The following is a 23,228-nucleotide window of genomic DNA, read 5'->3' on the forward strand; positions in this document are numbered from 1 at the left end:
GGGCGACACGCTTTGATCTTGCCACAAAGCGGGTGCCTATGGGCTAGAGTTCCAAACATTGGAACTATCCCATTGAGGAGCACTTCCGCATTCCATTGTTACAATGGGAGTCTAGTGTCGCCACTCTCTTACTATTCCACTAGGTGTGTCACTATAGAAATAGGTCATGATATGGCCAAGAAAAGACATTTCTGCTGGACTTTTAATCACCTCAACCCCAGCGGCCATGCATATTATGGGAGGCGGATCTACAATCGTGGAGTGGGATTCATCCCCTCAACATGTATGCTACAGGTAGATCTACTCCCTATACTGTACATGGTGTGATGAGGGATACTAGAACGTTCGCGCGAAAACAGCCGGCGGAACTGCTCAGCTTTGCATTCCTAAACGTAACCTCAGTAAACTATGCCTAAACGGTTCAACCTAACCTTATTCCTAATTTTAACCTCAGTAAAACAGATACAAGGATACAAGAACTGCCCCACCGAGCGATCGGCGTGAGGTCGGCAGAAAAACATGAGGGCGAGTGTGTTTTAAGGCAAGAATTCCGGTTACCGTGATGAGCCATTGAGCCTTCAGAAGATGATTATACTATGGAGAGAGAGCACACTGTATGTGCCTTCAGGTGGCTAATCTACAACTTCAAGTTAATCGGTTTAGCCGACACAGATTGTGGTTGCATGTGTGCGCTCGCACGCATAACTGTGCATGGATGCGTGTGCCTGCGTGTGCCAACATGCTGTGTTATTTTGTCCGCTCGGGAATTGCAGATGTGACCTGCTGGGAAGATGAAACAAACAGACAGACAGAGGCAGGGCAGGGCCTCCAGAGAGACATGTGTGTGAGTGAGAGAGGAGGTGCGAGACAGAGAGAGTGGCAGAATACCTGAGCACTGTGACTGATCCACAACTAAGGGAAAACGTTGACGACTTGACAGTGTACAGACTCTGTGAACACAGTCTTGCGATGGAGAAAGTTGCACAGACCCCTGCTGCACACACAACAAGGTAGACACTGAGCTACACTTCCTAACCAGGCAGGATGCCAGGTTGTTTCCCATTTTCCTCCTGACTTTGTGTCGACATGCCCATGAGCAAGGCAAGGATCTGCTCCCAATCCAGCGAGTTGACACCTGTGTGTGCACTTTGAGTGGTCGGAAGACTAAAATCCATTTGCACATTGTCTGATGTCTAGTTCTTGTTGTGTAGTGTTGTCACACCAATCCCTGAGAGAGAGAGAGAGAGAGAGAGAGAGAGAGAGAGAGAGAGAGAGAGAGAGAGAGAGAGAGAGAGAGAGAGAGAGAGAGAGAGAGAGAGAGAGAGAGAGAGAGAGAGAGAGAGAGAGAAAGAGTGTGTGTGTATACGAGCTGCAATGGATCGACAGAAAGTCTAAGATGACAGGTTAGCTCCAAGCTCCCATTTTCTACAGCCCACACACACACACACACACACACACACACAAATGGATGTCTGTTTCTCCCTTTCCCTCACACACGCGCGCGCACACACACACACACACACACACACACACACACACACACACACACACACGGTCTAACGTGTGATGAATCTCCCCCAAAAGAACATGTCACCAACATGATTAATGACCACAGCTCCAAGCAGAGAGAGAGACACACACAAATGCACGCACGCACGCACACGCAGAGCCATGCTGTGAACACTCTCACTGCCATCTGTGCCTACCTACCTTAACCTGCCTGCCTCCTGGAAATCTGTGGAAAAATTGTGAATTGCGTGCGTGCTTGTGTGTTTGTGTGTTGGAAGGAAGTCACATTCATCTCATTGCGGTCCGGGAGACCATGGCTGTCAAAATGCAGCCAAAATGAGCCATTTGACCTAGATTATCCTGGCTGGTGCTTGTGATTTTGTGCGTACATAGAGCCTACGTGTGTGTGTGTGTGTGTGTGTGTGTGTGTGTGTTCTGGTGAGATACTGGTGCCTCTAGACTTCATCTTCACTACTTCAAGATTGAATTTGCCCCAATAACGGGCTCATGAACACACGTATACACACAATACCAGTGTTAAAGGGACACATCATACACACGTATACACACAATACCAGTGTTAAAGGGACACATCATACACACGTATACACACAATACCAGTGTTAAAGGGACACATCATACACACGTATACACACAATACCAGTGTTAAAGGGACACATCATACACACGTATACACACAATACCAGTGTTAAAGGGACACATCATACACACGTATACACACAGTACCAGTGTTAAAGGGACACATCATACTCACACAAACACTCGCCGCCACAAAGCGGGGTGATGTGGTTCACAGAATCATTCTTCCTACTTCCGGGCCCCTTCCCTACTTCCTTCACACGTGTTACCGATTAAACTAATTAAGGCTATGTTCCATTTAATGTACAGTGGTTCTCAAACCTTTTCATTTCAAGGACCCCCATGTACACTCTCAGAGTTTACACACCCGTACGGAGCCATTTGGAACCATGTTTCCAGTGAGCCAACATGCACAATAGCACCCTAACATCGGTAACACCTGTGAAGGAAGTAGGGCCCCAAGGTATTTCCAAAATGGCGTGTGTTCATAGAGCCTATTTAACTCAGAGCGTATATACTCCCCCCCCCCCCCTCCCTCTACAGTGACGGCTGGGCCGACCGCTACGACGTGACGGACGGCTTCGTGCGCGAGGCGGCGGGCGGCATCACCATCAAGCTGCAGTCGGCCGACGTCAAGTGGTTCGACGACTACTACCTGCGTCTCCGACCCGACAACAACCCGCGCAACCCCTGGTTCCCCGAGTTCTGGCAGCACCGCTTCCACTGCCGTCTGAAGGGCCACGCCCAGGAGAACGCCAAGTACAACCGCACCTGCAGCAGTGAGTGCATGGCCCCCTTTTCCACCGCAGGCAGGGTTGAACCGGTTAGCGTTGTCACAGCTCACAAGTATCAGTGGTGGAAAGTAACTAAGTACATTTAGGTAGTGTAAGTGATATTTTTTGGATAAAACAAAAGGGGTTTTGTTATAAGGTTGAATAAAGGTTAAAGCACTATATTCTGAGAGTCATAAGCATCATTGCTTTCTTTGTTTGTTCAGGACAGGCCTATTCATAGTCCAGTTGTAGTTAATAAGGTGACCACCAAAACGGTTGTCAGCCTAACGGTGGTGAGCCTATGAGCCGTTATGATGGTCACAGATGGTCACAGAAACAGTTTTATGATTCCCTTTATTTTTTTGTTTCCTACATTTTGCTTTTGCTTTTGCTTATTATATATATATGTATGCAAGCACCTGACGGAGCCAAACAGTGATCTTTGGCCTGCATATACTGTATATACATTTTGTTTATAAAGATAAATAAATTGAAAACACATTTTTAAGAAGTGAAAATGGTCGATCTACAAGTCGCTTGTAGATCTAGACCTTGTATAGATCTGCTATTTTCACTAGGTTGGGTCCCAGGCAATTTATTTTGGGACACGGGCTAAAGGTTTAGGAACCAGTGCCCTACATTGTCACTTCAGACTCATAGGCTACCATCTGGATAAAGATACAGAACTTGAACTTGAAATGGGAACACGTTTTTGTCACCTTCAGCCCTTCAGTGCAGTGCACTGAAGTGCACTGAGTGCACTAAACAAACTGCCTCGCTGACATGATGCTTTCTGTGTATACTGAGGACTTCATGTATTGTCTTGGTGTTGTGTTGTTTTGTGCAATATGGTTTTATTGGTACAGACAAGATGTAGGCCTATATCCCTGTGGGGATAATAAAGATCCAGTTCATTTAAGGTCCAGTTTATTAAGTCTTAGAGGGTTTAACCCATTTTGGGCGGGAACCCATTTTAGTGTTAGAATCATGTCGCTTTAGCTATTGAAAAATAGCAGATCTACAAACTCATAGCGCGCCACCAGGTGGCGCGCTACGAGCTTGTAGGTCTGCTATTTTAGAAAAATCGAAGAGCAACTGACATAGAAGACATTTTTAGAATCTGATCTCAGGTCAGAATGGGTTGAGGAGCGATTAAGTCTGCATTGTATAGGGTTTGTGTGACGAGACTGTGTTCTGTGCAGAGCATGACTCGCTGCGGCAGCAGTACGCCCAAGACACCAAGATGGGCTTCGTCATCAACGCCATCTACTCCATGGCATACGGTCTGCATAACATGCAGCGGGCACTGTGCCCAGGCTACCAGGTGAGTTACCATCTACGGTATGGCATATATGGTCTGCATGCATCGGGCACTGCCCAGACAGGCAGCCTACCAGGTGGATAACACTGCCTTGACAGGATGGATGGATGGATGGCTGGATGGAATGATGGAGAGAACAAGGCCTGAGGGTGCATGGATGCTAGGGCGGGATGGAATGATGGAGAGAACAAGGCATGAGGGTGCATGGATGGATGGAATGATGGAGAGAACAAGGCATGAGGGTGCATGGATGGATGGAATGATGGAGAGAACAAGGCCTGAGGGTGCATGGATGGATGGAATGATGGAGAGAACAAGGCATGAGGGTGCATGGATGCTAGGGCGGTAGCGTGGCGTTGGTTCAACCTCCTGTTAGTCCGATCATTACAACACAACCAAACCTGGACAGAGGGGGAACGCAAATGTAATGAAAGGCAATGGATAGTAAAATTAAACACCACATTTCCACAAGGCCTGAGCGATAGAAATAATTAAAATGGAAAACAGGGTAGGAACCAAATCAACCTTTAAAAGCCATTGAATCCTAACCTCCAAAATGCTCTCAATTACAGGAGATAGTTACCTCCAGTAACCTCAGGATGTGTTCTGCCCCCCACCCCCCCATCAAACAAAATGTTTGGTCAAACCATATGGGCTTCCATTGGAAATGCATTGGACACAGACACAAGACATAAGACAGGTGTTTTGAATGTGTGAACGCAGCCCAGTAAGGCCACCTCCTCCTGGTGCTGCGGACATCTTGGATCCTAAACACAATATAAACAAATGGGAGAGGGGTGGCGCCGAGAAAGGCCCGTAGAATCATTGTTAACAGCGTTTGCATGTTATCTGTCCTACACCATATCAATACAGCATGGAATTGTGAATCTTATCCACTGACAACAACATAATTATTTTGCATAGTTTGGGGTCTGAGAAGCTAATAAATGTCACCGAATGGTCCGTGGCTCAAATGCCGAATAAATATGGACCTTGAAGTGAAAATCACTGATATAAATAATAGATGATAAAATAGGATTCCAGGTCAGGCTCACTTGAACATTGAATGTCTAATAAATACTGCATGATGTAGATTCCCTGCGTCCTACGGCAGCGGCGCTTCATTCACTGATACGGCTCAGAGCTGCGCAGCCCATCTGTGTTGTGGGTTAGAAGGTACTTGACAAGACACTTATAACGCCTGCGGTTAGACATTGATTTTTCTGTCTTGCCGGGGACCCAAACTAGTGAAAATAGCAGATCTGCAAGCCGGTGCGCCCCATTGCGATCTTGTATGAGCTATTTTACTTCTTCTTTTAAACTAATTAATTATAAATAAAAAAATCTTATTCATGGAATTTCTTAGATTTGTTTGTTTTAAAATGTATTGAAACGTTTTTTATTAATAATAATAATAAAAAAAAAAAAGGTTTTTAAATGTAGAAAGAGACGTAACATACAAATTGTTCTGTGACCCACAATTCGGTCCCGACCCACTGTTTGGGAAACAGTGGTAGGCTAGACTATATATGGCTCTCGCGGCTCACATGATTAGGGATGGACCCGAATAAATAAATTCAACAAGGGTATGTACAATGTATACATTTGGAATAAAGGTATTCATTATATGTGGTCGGTAGGGTCTATGTGATGCCATGCGACCTATAGATGGCGCCACCCTGCTGGACTTCCTGATGAAGACCAACTTCACAGGCGTGTCAGGGGAGGGCATCTTGTTTGACGAGAACGGAGATTCACCTGGAAGGTAAATAGACACACGAACCTTTAACCAGGGTAAATCACAATGAGATTTACATATCCTTACTGTGTTTTATTCCCAGTACAACCCCAGGTTTATACTGTTGTACTGGGAGCTGACCTGTTACAACCTCAGTTTTATACTGTTGTACTGGCAGCTGACCAGTACAACCCCAGGTTTATACTGTTGTACTGGGAGCTGACCTGTTACAACCCCAGGTTTATACTGTTGTACTGGGAGCTGACCTGTTACAACCCCAGGTTTATACTGTTGTACTGGGAGCTGACCATTATAACCCCAGGTTTATACTGTTGTACTGGGAGCTGACCACTACAACCCCAGGTTTATACTGTTGTACTGTGAGCTGACCAGTACAACCCCAGGTTTATACTGTTGTACTGGGAGCTGACCTGTTACAACCACAGTTTTATATTGTTGTACTGGGAGCTGACCAGTATAACCCCATGTTTATACTGTTGTACTGGGAGCTGACCTGTTACAACCACAGTTTTATATTGTTGTACTGGGAGCTGACCAGTATAACCCCAGGTTTATACTGTTGTACTGGGAGCTGACCTGTTACAACCACACTTTTATATTGTTGTACTGGGAGCTGACCTGTACAACCATAGTTTAATATTGTTTTACTGGGAGCGGAACAGTACAACCACAGTTTTATATCATATTGTACTGGAAATAAAAAAAAGTAAAATACAATTAAATTAAATAAAATAGGGACACCAGGGTTAATGCGGTCCATAATAAATCTCCCCTGGTTCCTACACGATTAGTCATCACACCCACTCGTTATGAATAACAAAGTGTCTTTGAAGTGTGTCGTGTCTTTGTGAGGACAATGCTCGTTGTGACATTGTGTGTGTGTGTGTGTGTGTGTGTGTGTGTGTGTGTGTGTGTGTGTGTGTGTGTGTGTGTGTGTGTGTGTGTGTGTGTGTGTGTGTGTGTGTGTGTGCACGTGCGCGCATTATGTTACTATTTGGATCAGATATGAAATCATGAACTTCAAGAAGATGGGGAAGGACTACTATGACTACATCAACGTGGGCAGCTGGGACAACCGCGGCCTGAAGATGGATGACGACGAGATCTGGACCAGCAGAGATGTCATCATGAAGTCTGTGTGCAGCGAGCCCTGTGCCAAGGGACAGATCAAGGTGACCAGAACACAGCAACACAATGCTTCTAAAACCTTATTAACCACTTTAACCCATTAAGCATCCTTTTGGATTTGAGCTAAAAAAGCATTATTTTATACTTTGGCTATTCCAAAAATAGCAGATGTACAAGCTCAAACTACGAGATTGTAGATTTGTTATTTTTAGGGAAGAGATTTTGGTGTAGACAGAACCAAAGTGGTCAAAGTACAGTTGCAACTTGATGTCCCTGGCCCGGCGGGATCAGTGAAGCTCTGACTGTCATTCCATGTTTTCCAGGTGATCCGTAAGGGTGAGGTGAGCTGCTGTTGGACCTGCACTCCCTGCAAAGAGAACGAGTTTGTGTTTGACGAATACACCTGCCGAGCCTGCGAACTCGGCTCCTGGCCCACGCATGACCTCACAGGTGTGTGCGTGTGAGTGTGTGTGTTTGTGTGTCAGTGTGTGCATGCGTGTGTGTGTGTGTGTGTGTGTGTGTGTGTGTGTGTGTGTGTGTGTGTGCACGTGCATGTGTGTGTAGTTCTGCGCATGTGTGTGTGTGTGTGTACAATCTCACAACTCAGTAGGTTGCGATGTGTTGTGCGCTTGTAGATCTGCTATTTGTGGCTAATGTTCTCCCCAGAATATGGATGCTGAAGTGGTTAATATAATATACAAGAAACTGTACTTCTGGGCGTTCCTTGTTTTTCATATAAATATTTAATTAGAATTTCAGGTAGACTTACCCTATAGGTGAAAACATGTCAGATGTCTGTCTGGTTGTATGGATTTGGATACACTTGCCTGGCCGTGGCCAGAGGAGCAGATTGTGGCTGGGGTGGCGAGTGTCCTCGGTAGTGGAAAAAGTACTCACATTTGTTACTTATAAATGTAACATAATATGTGAGTAAAAGTATCAGTAGTGCAATGTAGAAATACTCTTTCACAAGCAAAAGTACAGAATTCAAAATGTAATGGTATCAAAAATGTACTTAAAGTACCAAAAGTAGAAAATAGGCTACTCGTCAAGTTTACAAATGTATAAAACTCTTTTGAAGCTAGCAGACCTTGTAGATCGGCTATTTCAAGTGCGGAAGTGGTGCACTTTGGATGTGCAGGAGTGCAGCTTGTCTATATGTTTTCTCATGCCAATAAAGACACTTGAATTGAATTGTAATAATAATCGAAATCTATAAAGTAACAAGCAGTAACTAAAGTTTTAGTGGTAAAAGTACAATATTTGCTGCTGAGTAGTGGAGTAGAATTTAAAGTACTGACAATTGGAAATAATCCAGAGTGTCCTCTGGTCAGCCCTGGCTATGCACCGCTACTTTATAGCTGTATCATTGTGTGGAGATCTCTGAGCGTCAGGCTATACGCAAGAATAGTTCTTACCTTTGACTCTTGCAGTGCATAAAGTTTGAGGGCTACAAGTCAGACGTTAAAGAAAGAATAGAAGTGGCACATCCACTAAACAGCAGGTGCAGGACAAAACTGTGGATAAAGCAATATAAAAAATAGAAGTCCACAAGGCTTTATTGATTAACGTTTCGACACAGAGTTTAATCTTCCGATGAAGACAGAAATAATAATCTATAATAAAGCCTGGACTGGGAGCTTTACAAAAAGTTAATTTTCTTATATTACAAGGCAGACTTTGGTGTTATGTAAGGGTTAATGTCTGCCTAGGTGGTCATTGTCGGGAGATAATTCACCGCTGACAATGACCCTGACAATGACCACCTATAGGCTGACAATATCCAGCTTATTACATGGCTACTTAATACAGAAATTAATAAATTGATCCAAAACACAACAAAACGAGATATTTACTTGCCTGCGGTAAGTGGTGGGCGTCTGCCCAGCTGCAGCACTGTCGGAAAACAAGGAAGTGAGTTGATCAAATAGAATCTGGTACTCCTTCGTCTATTTCTTGCTCAAATGATTTCAAAAACATTTTTGAGAGCAATGTTTAGCTGTAAATGACATTGTGTGTGTGTTTACATGGCTGTCATGTTGGAAACAGCATTCAATCAAGCGGGCGCAGCAGGTGCTCCTATAGGGTTTGATTAGGCATCGATCTGTTATAGAGCGGAGTGGTCATTATCAAGAAATAACAGACCACTGAATTAAACGATTGACCAATCAGAATCAAGCATTCAACCAAGCCATGTAATAATTATACTTAACTGTGGTTTCGATCTGTCTGGTTTGTGTTTTACAGTTTTACATGACTGACAGGCCCTGACTGGTGTTTAGAAGAAGCATATTGTTCCTACCTCGCTGACACAGAGCTTTTAATTGATATTAGTATGCCTCCACAACCAATTATTAACGAGAGAGCAAGAGACAGAATGTCAATGGCACGCACACACACACACGCACGCACGCACGCACGCACACACACACTTCCATTCCATTCAATTTGCCACTGTCATGGTCACCAATTTCTATCATTTTCTATTTTGCATTAAGAGACACTTTCAATGCAAATCAATTTCGCCTTGAATGCAAATCAATATGCCCTCTTTGTTTCTCTTGGCTTGCTCTATTACACGTTCAGCTGCTCATTATAAATTGTCCGCTAAGCCAACCTGTTGCCAAAGTAGCACGATCTGATTAAAACACAAACCATGCCCACTGTCCAAAGATAAGATAATAAAAAAGGAAAGTAGGAACAGACAGACAGACAGACAGACCTATTTTTGAGAGGCGCTAGCCCCTCCTATGCCCATCTTTCTGAGTTTAGCTGATCACCCCACAGCGATGATTTGATTGGTTGAGCAAAGTACATATTGAAGATAAAAGTGAGGGCAGAACAGTTAAGACGCCAAACATGATTGGCCGGAATGTGAACATGATGTATGAGGTCCCGGGTTCCATTCCCGCTGGGGACGCTGGGAGCATGTTCTCTACTCCGTGTCATTAGCATCCATACCCTAGCTGGGGTTTCTGTGTGGAGGTTGTATGTTTTCTGTATGTTTTCCCTGTGTCCCCTAGGGTAGGTACCCTCACAAAAAACATGTAGTAACCCTGGGCTCTATATTCTGGTCAGCCGGGAAAGGAACTGGTTGGAATAACGTGTTCCATCCACACACTACGGTCTACGGTCTTTTATGGTCCACACAGCTCCCATAAGTCCCATTTAGCAAATAGTGTCTGTTGATTATGCCCTGCAACCTAACTACATCACTGATTAAATAAACTTTATTGGCTGCATAAAAAGACAAAGACACTCAATGGCTTCATCACGTTTAACGACGTTAGCGCAACCTTATCGACTGTGTGTGTGTATAGACGTGTGTGTGCATGTGTGCAGAAAAAAAGAAAGAAATAAAGAAAGAAAAAGACTGCACGGGTGTGTGCGTGCGTGCGTGCGTGCGTGCGTGCATGCGTGACACATTACATGTCCCTGATGCTCTGTCTCTGGCCGAGACACTGAGTAGTGTAGGAAGTGTCAGGAAGGATGGTAATTACAAGTGTCCCTTTAATTAATGACACTCTATCCCCCTGTCTGTCTGCCAGGAGGAAATAGAAAAAGGGAGGAGGGAGCGAGAGAGAGAGAGAAAGAGAGATTAAACATTTTCATGTCAAGGACCCCCAAATTGGTATTATATTATGACACATCTGAACTGTCTTTGTGAGGAGAGAGAGAAACTGATTACCTTGTAGTGATTAATCAGCCCTTTTGCAACCAGATCTTATTTTAATGATGTTTAGCGCACAATAAACCCTTTCTTGGGTTTTTATGTGTGCAAGGTGTGTTTTTAGATACTCTAGTCATGAAGCCATGTTCATGACCAACATTTGTCATGAAAATGTGGTGTTGGGTGAAATCAGCCCTCAGCTATATCTGTCAGATATATGGGGAGGGAAGCCTCGCCCCACATGGGCAACGCATCTCCTCCCTTACTGGACCCCTCCCCTACTGGGCTGCCTTTTTCCTTTTTTACATGAGTTGGGCGTTATAATCTAGTAGACAAGTAGAGTCTGGAAAAGCATTCCAGCAGCCAGCTGGAATGCCCCTAACTGTTCTGCCCTTACTTTTATCTTCAATATGTACTTTGCTCAACCAATCAAATCATCGCCTCCCTCTCGACATATGCCTCCTCAAATAGAGGAGGCATGTGTCAGTGGAGTGGAATGTTCTGAAGCCGGATTGAGATTCGTACATTAATAAGCAAGATACTTTTCAACCTGTTCATAGACCATTTTTTCCACCACTTTCGAGATGGAGCTAAGAATAGAAACAGGGTGGTAGTTGCCGTGGTCTATCAACATTGAGTTACTGCAGTTCCTTATGGCGGTGAAATGTTTAACTGCTTACAACCTTTGAGTATGTCATAGGCAAATGGTTGAACATAGCAAAAAGAGAAGATCTACATGGCTATGGTGGAGGGATTACACAGGAAGAGAAGGTTCAAAAAGAGAGGATGACAGCGGGAGGGAAGGAGGGGACTGAAAGACAGGAAATAATGAGACAGAAATAATATTCTCCCATTTATTATTATTACAGGAGAGAGAAGAAGAGATGGATGGAAACAGTGCAATGGTGCATGGGGGATGAAAAGGGAGAACAGACTGAATACAGTATGTGAATGTTAATAACCATGAGGAAAGACGCATATATAGGAGTCTTTTATATTCAAATAATATACTGGTTGATAAGTAAGTAAGAATGAGTGGAGGGGAATTATGTCACGTTTCTACAGCTCTCTTTGTGTCAGTAGAATAGTTGTGTTGGAATCATTCAACGCTCAATATTAGACCAGTGTTGCCATGTGTCTACTTGTAGTGTTGCTGTAAATATTGGTATTTGCGGGTTTTGGTTTTATGGGCTTGTTTCTGAAGTGTAGTTGCTTTAGAGGATTTAAACCCGACAGAGACGATCATACAGTATAATTCACTTGGCAAGCACGCTTTAGGCATTGGTTAGTGAGTTTTGGATTACGTATATCATTGAGTTTACCATTAAATGTCCTGTCCTCTCCGCCCCATGCAGGCTGCGATCCTATCCCAGTGGAGTACCTGCGCTGGGGGGACCCAGAGCCCATCGCTGCGGTGGTCTTTGCCTGTCTGGGTCTCATGGCCACTTTCTTTGTCACCGCAGTCTTCATCAGGTAACACGTGTGTGTGTGTGTGTGTGTGTGTGTGTGTGTGTGTGTGTGTGAAAGTGTGTGTGTGAAACTAGATTTTTCCATGGGACCAAGTGAGAATAGCAGATCTACAAGCCCACAACGCGTCGCACCACTAGATCTGCTATATTTTCACTACTTGGAGTGTTGTTTGTGTGCAGGTTCAGGGACACCCCGGTAGTGAAGTCGTCCAGCAGAGAGCTGTGCTACATCATCCTGGCTGGCATCTGTCTGGGCTACCTGTGCACCTTCAGTCTGATCGCCAAGCCCCACGTCATGCACTGCTACCTGCAGCGCCTGGGCATAGGCCTGTCCCCCGCCATGAGCTACTCCGCCCTGGTCACCAAGGTAAACCCTTAACCCTAATATAGGCCTGTCCCCCGCCATGAGCTACTCTGCCCTGGTCACCAAGGTAAACCTTAACCCTAATATAGGCCTGTCCCCCGCCATGAGCTACTCTGCCCTGGTCACCAAGGTAAACCTTAACCCTAGGCCTGTCCCCCGCCATGAGCTACTCTGCCCTGGTCACCAAGGTAAAACCTTAACCCTAATATAGGCCTGTCCCCCGCCATGAGCTACTCCGCCCTGGTCACCAAGGTAAACCTTAACCCTAATATAGGCCTGTCCCCCGCCATGAGCTACTCCGCCCTGGTCACCAAGGTAAAACCTTAACCCTAACATAGGCCTGTCCCCCGCCATGAGCTACTCCGCCCTGGTCACCAAGGTAAACCTTAACCCTAATATAGGCCTGTCCCCCGCCATGAGCTACTCTGCCCTGGTCACCAAGGTAAACCTTAACCCTAGGCCTGTCCCCCGCCATGAGCTACTCCGCCCTGGTCACCAAGGTAAACCTTAATATAGGCCTGTCCCCCGCCATGAGCTACTCTGCCCTGGTCACCAAGGTAAACCTTAACCCTAATATAGGCCTGTCCCCCGCCATGAGCTACTCCGCCCTGGTCACCAAGGTAAACCTTAACCCTAATATAGGCCTGTCCCCCGCCATGAGCTACTCCGCCCTGGTCACCAAGGTAAAACCTTAACCCTAATATAGGCCTGTCCCCCGCCATGAGCTACTCCGCCCTGGTCACCAAGGTAAACCTTAACCTTAACATAGGCCTGTCCCCCGCCATGAGCTACTCCGCCCTGGTCACCAAGGTAAAACCTTAACCCTAATATAGGCCTGTCCCCCGCCATATCTTCCCCCCAAAAATGCCAGGGTACTGTACTGTACTATTTGAACTGGGGACTGACAAGCTCTTGGAATCGCAGGCATTACATTTTGTCTGACTCGGTTCCACAGATACATATTGTGAAAATAGCCGATCTACAGTCAGGCTCACAACAACTACAAGCCGCAACTGTTGTCCTTCTATTCTTCTCCTCCAGACCAACCGCATCGCCCGCATCCTGGCGGGCAGCAAGAAGAAGATCTGCACCAAGAAACCTCGCTTCATGTCCGCCTGCGCTCAGCTCATCATCGCCTTCCTGCTCATCCTGCTGCAGCTGGCCATCATCGTGGCTCTGTTCCTCATGGAGCCTCCACAGGTAGGGGGCAGTAGAGAGTTCCTCATGGAGCCTCCACAGGTAGGGGGCAGTAGAGAGTTCCTCACGGAGCCTCCACAGGTAGGGGGCAGTAGAGAGTTCCTCATGGAGCCTCCACAGGTAGGGGGCAGTAGAGAGTTCCTCATGGAGCCTTTTCTGTCAGAAAGCCTTGACAGTAGAATTCTCCATGCACCAGGGCAGTGTTCATTTGACTGTGTATCCAAATGGACCATTTGGTTCCATTTGTACACTCTCAGAGTTACATACCCATAAGGTCCCCAGGCCCAGTGTTGAGATACAGTGGCATAGCACAGTTCAGCAGGACAATTCAGTATGCTTGACTGTGCATAACATATTAAAGCAGAGAAGAGAGTCTGGGGGAAATAATAAACATTACAGTGCAGAAAAAAGGATTAAAAGAAAACCTAGGCGGTAGCAAACAGAACTGTTTAGCTGTGATTTTAGTTTTGTAGCAAACATTTCGTTTTTTGGGGAGTTTGTTCCAGATGGTGGTGCATGAAAAAAAGGAACGTAGCAAATAAGCAAATAAAGATAGCAAATAAAGTGGCAAAGTGAGGCAAAGTGAGTTTAATGTCGTTTAACATTGTTTAATGCAATCAGACTTTTCTGTTTGGATGTATGGACTGTCAAGGCCAGAAAGTAGTTTTTTGCCACTCAGTAGGCGTTCCCGCATAAGTTCTGGGTATGATGATGATGTCACGCACATACCGAGTCAACCTATAAATGTAATGCATACAATTCCAAGTGTTTGTCAGGGTGGGCTACGTTGGTGACTTTGTCCACATGTTTTTGTTTACATTCTCTTTTGGACGATGGGTCCCTGCAGGTCATCCATGACTACCCTAGTATCCGCCAGGTCAACCTCATCTGTAATACCACCAACCTGGGGGTGGTGGCGCCACTGGGCTACAATGGACTGCTCATCCTCAGCTGCACCTTCTATGCCTTTAAGGTACGTACGGGTCGGACACGCTGACATTCACATCGTATAGCTGAGAGTGTTGAAGCAGGGACCCCTTGCCTGGCTTGGAGCGTCAGTGAATCCACGGTATGAGTCTGGCCAAGCCAGGCAAAGGGACCCTCACTGCTACATACTGTACATATGCTGAAGACCCATTATTTAGATTTTGATTGAAATATTAGTTATAATCATTTAGATGTTGTCTCTGATATGATATGGTTTCTTGGCATGACATCATATCCCACAGTCCTGTGGGGGTGTGACCATAGCGGGTACAGAGGGTGTCTGGGAATCAAAAGGTCTGCGGTTTGAATCCCAGCTGGCCCTGAGCAAGAAAATAGCTGCTGTATTAACAGCACCCACTGCTCCTAAACATGTTAGCGTGGGTTAAAGTGGACCCGTTTAATTCCAATTATATATACTTTTTCCTCTATTGTGCCAGGTGCTTTGAATGGAGTGAATGTGGGCCTGCTACAAATTTCAAAAAGAGGGAGAAACTATATAGCACAGTCGCCCGTCCTCAGAAAACACTTAGTATCAGGCCATGACCCGATGGAATTTATTTCATTGTGTTCATTAGACCGAACAGTGAACCATCGATTGGGCCATGGTGGCAGCATCGTAGACATTCGTTTCCAATACGTCTTTATGCCTCGTGACTCATCATAGCACATAAATATCCATGTACAGCCTGAGTCACAGGGTTTACATGACAGTTTCATGTAGCGTGGAAACATAATGAGACATGTCGTCGATGTCAGGTCCAAACCTGAGAACCTTGCATATGAGAAGCACAGCACATCAATACTGCAATGTAAGATATACTCTGATACAAGTAGAAGCCCAGGTTCCGGTTTGAAAATATACTTAAAGTAGGCTGCTAAAAGAAAAAGTACTTCATGCATAATGTAATTTCATAAGTTCAAAATGTTTTATACATTAAATAATATATGCGACACATTGTGAGCTTGTTGATTTTCAAATGGCCCAACTATAGGCCTAAGCTATACGGCTGAAGTGGTTAGTGCGTTTTGCAATGATTACCAAATGTAAAGTAACTAGAGATTTCAAATAATTATAGTGAAGTAAAAGAACAATATTTGCCTGATGCCTGATTTGATATAGTGGAGTAGAAGTAAAAGTATTGGAAATACTTCAGACCCGTCTGAAGTCAGTGGTGCTGTACTGTACCTGGCCTCTGTGTGTGTGTGTGTGTGTGTGTGTGTGTGTGTGTGTGTGTGTGTGTGTGTGTGTGACACTGCTCAACAGTGCCATCCAGTGGTATTAGTGAGGTGTTTCATATGTTCGTGCTGGACTCGTACACATGCTTGGAGGCGTAGCTACACATACATACATACATAGGGACACACATAGCTACGCAATGGAGTGGCTGCACCACTCAAACAATAGTGTCCTCTTCTCCTTCTGCATCAAATTTATCATCCTTGCTGTTCCTTGATGCTCTGTTAATATAAGTAGCTACTTGTATCTCTCGCTCTCTCTGTCTCCTACGTAGACACGTAACGTTCCGGCCAACTTCAACGAGGCGAAGTACATCGCCTTCACCATGTACACCACCTGCATCATCTGGCTGGCGTTCGTGCCCATCTACTTCGGCTCCAACTACAAGATCATCACCATGTGCTTCAGTGTCAGCCTCAGCGCCACCGTGGCCCTGTGCTGCATGTTTGTACCCAAGGTAAGACCGTCACCCACGCGCTCCAGGGCCTGCCCGTTGTTTCGACAGCCCGTTATTCTGATGGTCCGATGGCCCATTTTTCCCCCAAATCCCCAATAGTCTGAAAAATATCCCATTGCGACCGAAGTCCCATTACACCAACCACCTGTTATTTCCAAAACAAATCTCACTCTTCCGACAGTCCAGTGATCTGATCATATGTGCTATCCATGGTGCTGAATCATCTGAAATGCCGCAAAATAAGTTATAACTATTTTCACTATTTTAATAACCTTTTTATATATATTATCTGTGTCTGGTGGAAAATTGCTCTACGCTGCATGTTTGTATCCAAGCCGTAAACCTTGTCACCCACATGTTCCGCCTCAGTCATAGATATATAAAAAAAATCACCCCTGTGTGAAGTGAGGGCCGCTAAAGTCTAACTCATGTTGATTAGGTGATGTAATGGTGATGTAAAACAAACAAAACACAAACATTAAACGCCATTAACAATAAAGAGACAATAAATGACACATTATGGCGTAAACATTAAACATATAAACATCATACAATCTCTCATTCTGGCCAATCACAATTTGCGTCCTCACCTTTGTCTTCAATGTTTGTGTTTACACAATGTTTGTGTTTAGACAAACACTCAAAGCTGGACATTCATTGTCAATGGCATTCATGCCTCATTGGCCACTGCAGTTCATTGGAGCGATATGTCTCCAACGAAGGCGGAGCTTGGTAAGCTTCCGCTCATGCTTCCGCTCATGCTTCCGCTCATGCTTCCGCTATGCTATGCTCCCAGTGTTGTTTTTGGCAGTAAATTTAGATTTTACTTTTAGTCATAGTCTCTTGAATAGTTTTCATAGTCTAGTTTTAGTCGACTAAATCTACAGTTGATTAAGTCGACTAAAATGTATTTTGGCGGGCCTTGATGCCGTCGTAATGACACACGCTGCGACGCATTATGAGCTTGTAGATTGGCTATTTTCAGCATGCAACCAAGTGTAAAATGACATACTGGATATCTAGTCCCTTCCTAACATTTTAGTCTAGTTTTATTTGTGAAAAATGCAGTTGACGAACATTTTTCGTCTTAGTTTTAGTCGATGAAAACAACACTTATTACTCCATGTTGCCTGCAAGAGACACATGCCCCACAGCCGAAGGATTTATGTCCTTTTAATGTCTATGGCCTCAGTGACACCGTGGGTCTGTCTGTGCTGTGTGTTTGTGCCCGAGGAGAGATCGTCACCCACGTGCGCCAGGCGTCACAGCCACAGTGCCACTGTCAATGTTGCCAGTTCTGCTTATTACAAGCCACTTTGAGCTTTTGAATATTGGTATAGTTGGTAGTTTTTGGGGGGGTACAAACACACAAAACTGTGTGTTTGTGCTTTTTTCTAAATGCTGATGTATAGGTTTAAAGTGCTCATGTGGCCTATAATAGTAGCTTTTTGGGGGCTTGTTTTTATAGACATGGTTGCATGTTTCTCTCTCAATATTGTGCAACACTGGCCACCGTGTCCATAGCTGTAAGCAGCTTGAGAGGAATCTGGTGCTTTCTGTCTCATGCTGACTTCCATTACGCTTTTAGCACAGCATGGCCTGCTACTGCTCTGCTGGACGCGGAATTAAACTAGATGGGTTTTTGGATAGCTCACGGACAATGCATTCAAAGTGTGCTGGAAGGCAGGGCTGAGGCAATTACTATACAGTGTAGATTTTTGTCCTAACACAAACATTAAATGCCATTGACGATGAATGGAGAATTTACGTAATATGTAGACCAGCAAATTGGCTATTTTCGTCCTACACAAAGCAAATCAGTATTTCTGTTGAATTCACGTCATATATGTCGACATGTTAAGTCATGATGATGTACGACGATAAGAGCGCCCCTCACTTCACACGGGTGTGATTTTTTTATATTCAACTAATTTGATTAGTCTGATGAACCACATAACCCCTAGTATACTTTGTTGTACAAATAGTGAAAATATAACGATGCAAGCTCACAAAGCTTTGTGAATGCACCGTGTTGAGCTTGTAGATCTGTGAATGCACCGTGTTGAGCTTGTAGATCTGTGAATGCACCGTGTTGAGCTTGTAGATCTGTGAATGCACCGTGTTGAGCTTGTAGATCTGTGAATGCACCATGTTGAGCTTGTAGATCTGTGAATGCACCATGTTGAGCTTGTAGATCTGTGAATGCACCATGTTGAGCTTGTAGATCTGTGAATGCACCGTGTTGAGCTTGTAGATCTGTGAATGCACCGTGTTGAGCTTGTAGATCTGTGAATGCACCGTGTTGAGCTTGTAGATCTGTGAATGCACCATGTTGAGCTTGTAGATCTGTGAATGCACCATGTTGAGCTTGTAGATCTGTGAATGCACCGTGTTGAGCTTGTAGATCTGTGAATGCACCGTGTTGAGCTTGTAGATCTGTGAATGCACCGTGTTGAGCTTGTAGATCTGTGAATGCACCATGTTGAGCTTGTAGATCTGTGAATGCACCATGTTGAGCTTGTAGATCTGTGATCTTCACAATGCTAGAGGTTCAGGCTGCTATGCCGCTATATGCACCCTATACATTGAGCTGCATGCTGATCCGACCAATATATGTCTGAGTCATAGTGTTGGGTTTTTTTTTACCAATATGTCTGAGTCATAGTGTTGGGGGGTTTGACCAATATGTCTGAGTCATAGTGTTGGGGGGTTTGACCAATATGTCTGAGTCATAGTGTTGGGGGGTTTGACCAATATGTCTGAGTCATAGTGTTGGGGGGTTTGACCAATATGTCTGAGTCATAGTGTTGGGGGGTTTGACCAATATGTCTGAGTCATAGTGTTGGGGGGTTTGACCAATATGTCTGAGTCATAGTGTTGGTTTTTTTTTTACCAATATGTCTGAGTCATAGTGTTGGGTTTTTTTTTACCAATATGTCTGAGTCATAGTGTTGGGGTTTTTTTTTACCAATATGTCTGAGTCATAGTGTTGGGTTTTTTTTACCAATATGTCTGAGTCATAGTGTTGGGGGGTTTTTTACCAATATGTCTGAGTCATAGTGTTGGGTTTTTTTTTACCAATATGTCTGAGTCATAGTGTTGGGTTTTTTTTTACCAATATGTCTGAGTCATAGTGTTGGGGGGTTTGACCAATATGTCTGAGTCATAGTGTTGGGGGGTTTGACCAATATGTCTGAGTCATAGTGTTGGGGGGTTCGACCAATATGTCTGAGTCATAGTGTTGGGGGGTTTGACCAATATGTCTGAGTCATAGTGTTGGGGGGTTTGACCAATATGTCTGAGTCATAGTGTTGGGGATGTTCGACCAATATGTCTGATCATAGTGTTCGGGGGTTCGACCAATATGTCTGAGTCATAGTGTTGGGGGGGTTCGACCAATATGTCTGAGTCATAGTGTGGGGGGGGTTCGACCAATATGTCTGAGTCATAGTGTGGGGGGGGTTCGACCAATATGTCTGAGTCATAGTGTGGGGGGGGGTTCGACCAATATGTCTGAGTCATAGTGTTGGGGGGGTTCGACCAATATGTCTGAGTCATAGTGTTGGGGGGGATTCGACCAATATGTCTGAGTCATAGTGTTGGGGGGGTTCGACCAATATGTCTGAGTCATAGTGTTGGGGGGTTTTGTCAGAGTCTGTCTGTGTCCCTTCTGTGCCTATATGGAGATGTCTGTTTCTGTCTGTCCTTTTTATGCCCAAGGAGATCTCTGTATATGTCAGTGCTTGTTCGATTTATGCCCATATATGGAGATCCTGATCGCATCAGTATCACACTCTGATCAGTATATGCCCATATTAGAATGCCCATATATGGGCATATTGGTTGGATCTGCGGTTCTGGACAACTGGATTTCCAAACTACTGGCAAAGTCTGAAGTATGTAAGACAAGATATTATAGTGGTCGGATCTGTGACTGTGGACAACCGGATCTCTGTATCTGTCAGTCCTTGTCCCTTTTATGCCCATATATGGAGATAGCTGATGTCATCAGGCCCATATCCTTTTGTCCGCTACGCCGCTATCCCCTCCTATTCTATATTCAGCTATTAGTGTATATTTTCATCTTACACAAACATTAAAGTCCCATTGACAATGATAAGAGCGCCCCTCACTTCACACGGGTGTGATTTTTGCGAATGCAGTGAGCACTTACTATGAGTCCTAGCAGATCATGTCTGTCTGTGTGTGTGTCTGTGTGTCTGTCTGTCCCGCTTTTGTGCCCATATATGGAGCTGAGTGATTACGTCACCATGACTCAGCCATAACCATATAAGGAGTCCCCAAAGCAGCTATACGTCCAAAACCCAAATATGTACGAGCTGCGTTCGCTTCCCGCGTTTGCGCGTCTTACTGGTTTTATAGGGTATGTGAGATGGGGATACACATTATGTTATGAGAGGCTGTAGCTTAAAATGATTGTAAAGGATTTTACAAACAAGAGAAAAGTGTAGTGACATTTAATAACACAACAGTCACAGTAAGCATTACCTGCATCCACTTATCGTCACCCTCTTATTCAAGGTTGGGTCACAGAGCTGTTGGTTGGGTCACCCTCTTATTCAAGGTTGGGTCACAGAGCTGTTGGTTGGGTCACCCTCTTATTCAAGGTTGAGTCACAGAGCTGGCAGAAAACCGCCGACTTCCCTTTCCTATACGCTTGCCAGCTCTGACTGAGGGGATGCCGAGTTGTTCCCAGTTCAGTGTGGAGATCTAATCCCTCCACCTGGTCTTCTGTCTGACTGGGGAGATGCCAAAATGTTGACAAATTACTTTTTTTTGTTTTTCTTTGTATATACTGTATAACCAGTGAAGACACAGACAGGCAGTGTCCTGGAAATGTATTTATTTATCTATTTTCTAAGTTCATATATATATACTGTTTTTGTGTGTGTGTTTTTAGGTATACATAATCCTGGCCAAGCCGGAGCGCAACGTGCGCAGTGCCTTCACCACCAGCACGGTGGTACGCATGCACGTGGGCGACGGGAAGTCTTCCTCCGCGGCCAGCCGCTCCTCCAGTCTGGTCAACCTCTGGAGGCGCAGAGGCTCTGCTGGAGAGACTCTCAGGTAGGCCTGTTTTTGCGTGTGTAGGTGCGTAAAGGTGGCCCAAACGACAAATACGAATATGTTCAGTGAGCAAAGAGAATTAGACGGCGCAACACGGAGGAAATCAATATATTTGTGGGGTGCTCGGGGAGAACCTAGCAGATCAGAAAAAGAAAAACTCGCTCTTTTGTGGGCAGACTTACAAATATGTTTGCTGTGTACGAGGTGATTTGGTTAATGGGTTTAAAGCTAAATGTAATAACTTCAAAAGGTGTGTGTGTGTGTGTGTGTGTGTGTGTGTGTGAGAGAGAGAGCAGTGGGATTTGTAGCCAGGTTAGTGTCACTAAAACAAAATGTACCTTTTTTTGTAATGGCCCTCTCAGAGACGATCGAGTGTGCGTCCGTGCAAGTGTGCACTGGTGTCTATGCGTTTGCATGCTTCCACGTGCATGGAGAGCTGTCTGTCACTCTGACCCTAACATGAACCACACACAGTGGCCTAATGGAGGCAGTGTGACGACCAGAGGCTGGGCAGTCCTCTTCAAACACACGATGGAATCATAGTGCTGTCAACACTTTAGTTGACCATTAATTGTCACACAAATAATTACAGATTATGGATTGAATTGTGTTTTTGGCATTAAACATTGGAACATGCAAGTCAAAATGACATTTCTGTTTTGTCTTTGCCTTTTAGGCTTTGTAACAACAATTGCACAAATAACTGAAATATATTGTTTTTGGTACACCTATCTACCCTGTAAAGTCTCAGAGTTAAAGCTATAGGGTAAGTGATATTCCTTTGTTAATGGATGTCAAACTGGGGGTCCTTGAAATGGAAACGAATCATCGTTCGTACTCTGTCCACCACTGACACGGTGTGTGTTTTCTTCACTCAGCTCCAATGGGAAGTCGGTGTCCTGGGCCCAGACGGAGCGCAGCAGTTCCCGGGGCAACCACCTGTGGCAGCGACTCTCCTTCCACATCAAGAGGAAAGAGAACAACCAGACGGCGATCATCAAGCCCTTCTCCAAGACGCCCGATGGACGCTACTGTGGAGGTGGAGACCTTCCGCCCCACATGCCCCTGCCCTCATTCCCGTCCATCGGTGGCCGCCCTGACGCCGGCGTCGTCGACAAGACCCTATATGAGCTGCCGGAGGTCGAGGAGAGGTACCCGGTGCCCACTTACCGGCCCCAGACCCCTTCGCCCATCAGCACGGTCAGCCAGAGGCTCGGGGGGGGCGCGCAAGGGGAGGAGGCCCTGGTTGTGGGTGTACCTTCGTACATGAGCGTCAGTGGCGGCCATGTTGCCGGGGGAACGGACGGCCGCGGGGCGGTTACCGTGGTCAGGGCGGCGGGGGAGGCCCCCAGCTCGCTCATGGACCAGATCAGCTGTGTGGTGAGCCGCTTCACCGCCAACATCAGCGAGCTCAACAGCATGATGCTCTCCAACTCGCCAACGCACGCTCCCGCTCATGTCCACGCCCCGGCCCCGCCGGCCTCGCCGCCGCATCCCATCGACCCGTACCTGTTGCCCCGGGAGACCCCAAATCCGCCCCCCACGCTGACCACCTACGCTGACGTCCAACCCCTGCCCCCCGTGGAGTCCCATGCGGACTGCGAACCCCGCTCTGTGCCGCCGTACCCTCCTAACCCCCCCTACCCCCTGCCGCCTCCCCCTCCTCCTC

General features: G+C 45.5%; 2 protein-coding genes across 3 annotated transcripts in view; both read left to right on the plus strand.

The window, feature by feature from the left end:
* Positions 1-23,228, plus strand: part of nlrc3l (NLR family, CARD domain containing 3-like) — a 234,648-nt gene that overhangs the window by 164,242 nt on the left and 47,178 nt on the right. The gene's annotated exons all lie outside the window — the stretch shown is intronic.
* grm5b (glutamate receptor, metabotropic 5b) overlaps positions 1-23,228 on the plus strand; it is a gene marked incomplete at both ends in the record, with an annotated part of 76,447 nt that overhangs the window by 52,776 nt on the left and 443 nt on the right. The window contains 12 exons of the mRNA XM_080772840.1: positions 2,653-2,888; positions 4,085-4,206; positions 5,844-5,968; positions 6,966-7,134; positions 7,414-7,540; positions 12,116-12,233; positions 12,410-12,596; positions 13,635-13,793; positions 14,638-14,763; positions 16,289-16,471; positions 21,393-21,559; positions 22,438-23,173. Coding sequence (XP_080628966.1) covers positions 2,653-2,888; positions 4,085-4,206; positions 5,844-5,968; positions 6,966-7,134; positions 7,414-7,540; positions 12,116-12,233; positions 12,410-12,596; positions 13,635-13,793; positions 14,638-14,763; positions 16,289-16,471; positions 21,393-21,559; positions 22,438-23,173 — 2,455 coding nt within the window. The remainder of the gene's footprint in view (positions 1-2,652; positions 2,889-4,084; positions 4,207-5,843; positions 5,969-6,965; positions 7,135-7,413; positions 7,541-12,115; positions 12,234-12,409; positions 12,597-13,634; positions 13,794-14,637; positions 14,764-16,288; positions 16,472-21,392; positions 21,560-22,437; positions 23,174-23,228) is intronic.

This window comes from Protomyctophum bolini (assembly GCF_963924005.1).
Source record: "Protomyctophum bolini genome assembly, chromosome: 9".
In the NCBI taxonomy this organism is placed as follows: domain Eukaryota; kingdom Metazoa; phylum Chordata; class Actinopteri; order Myctophiformes; family Myctophidae; genus Protomyctophum; species Protomyctophum bolini.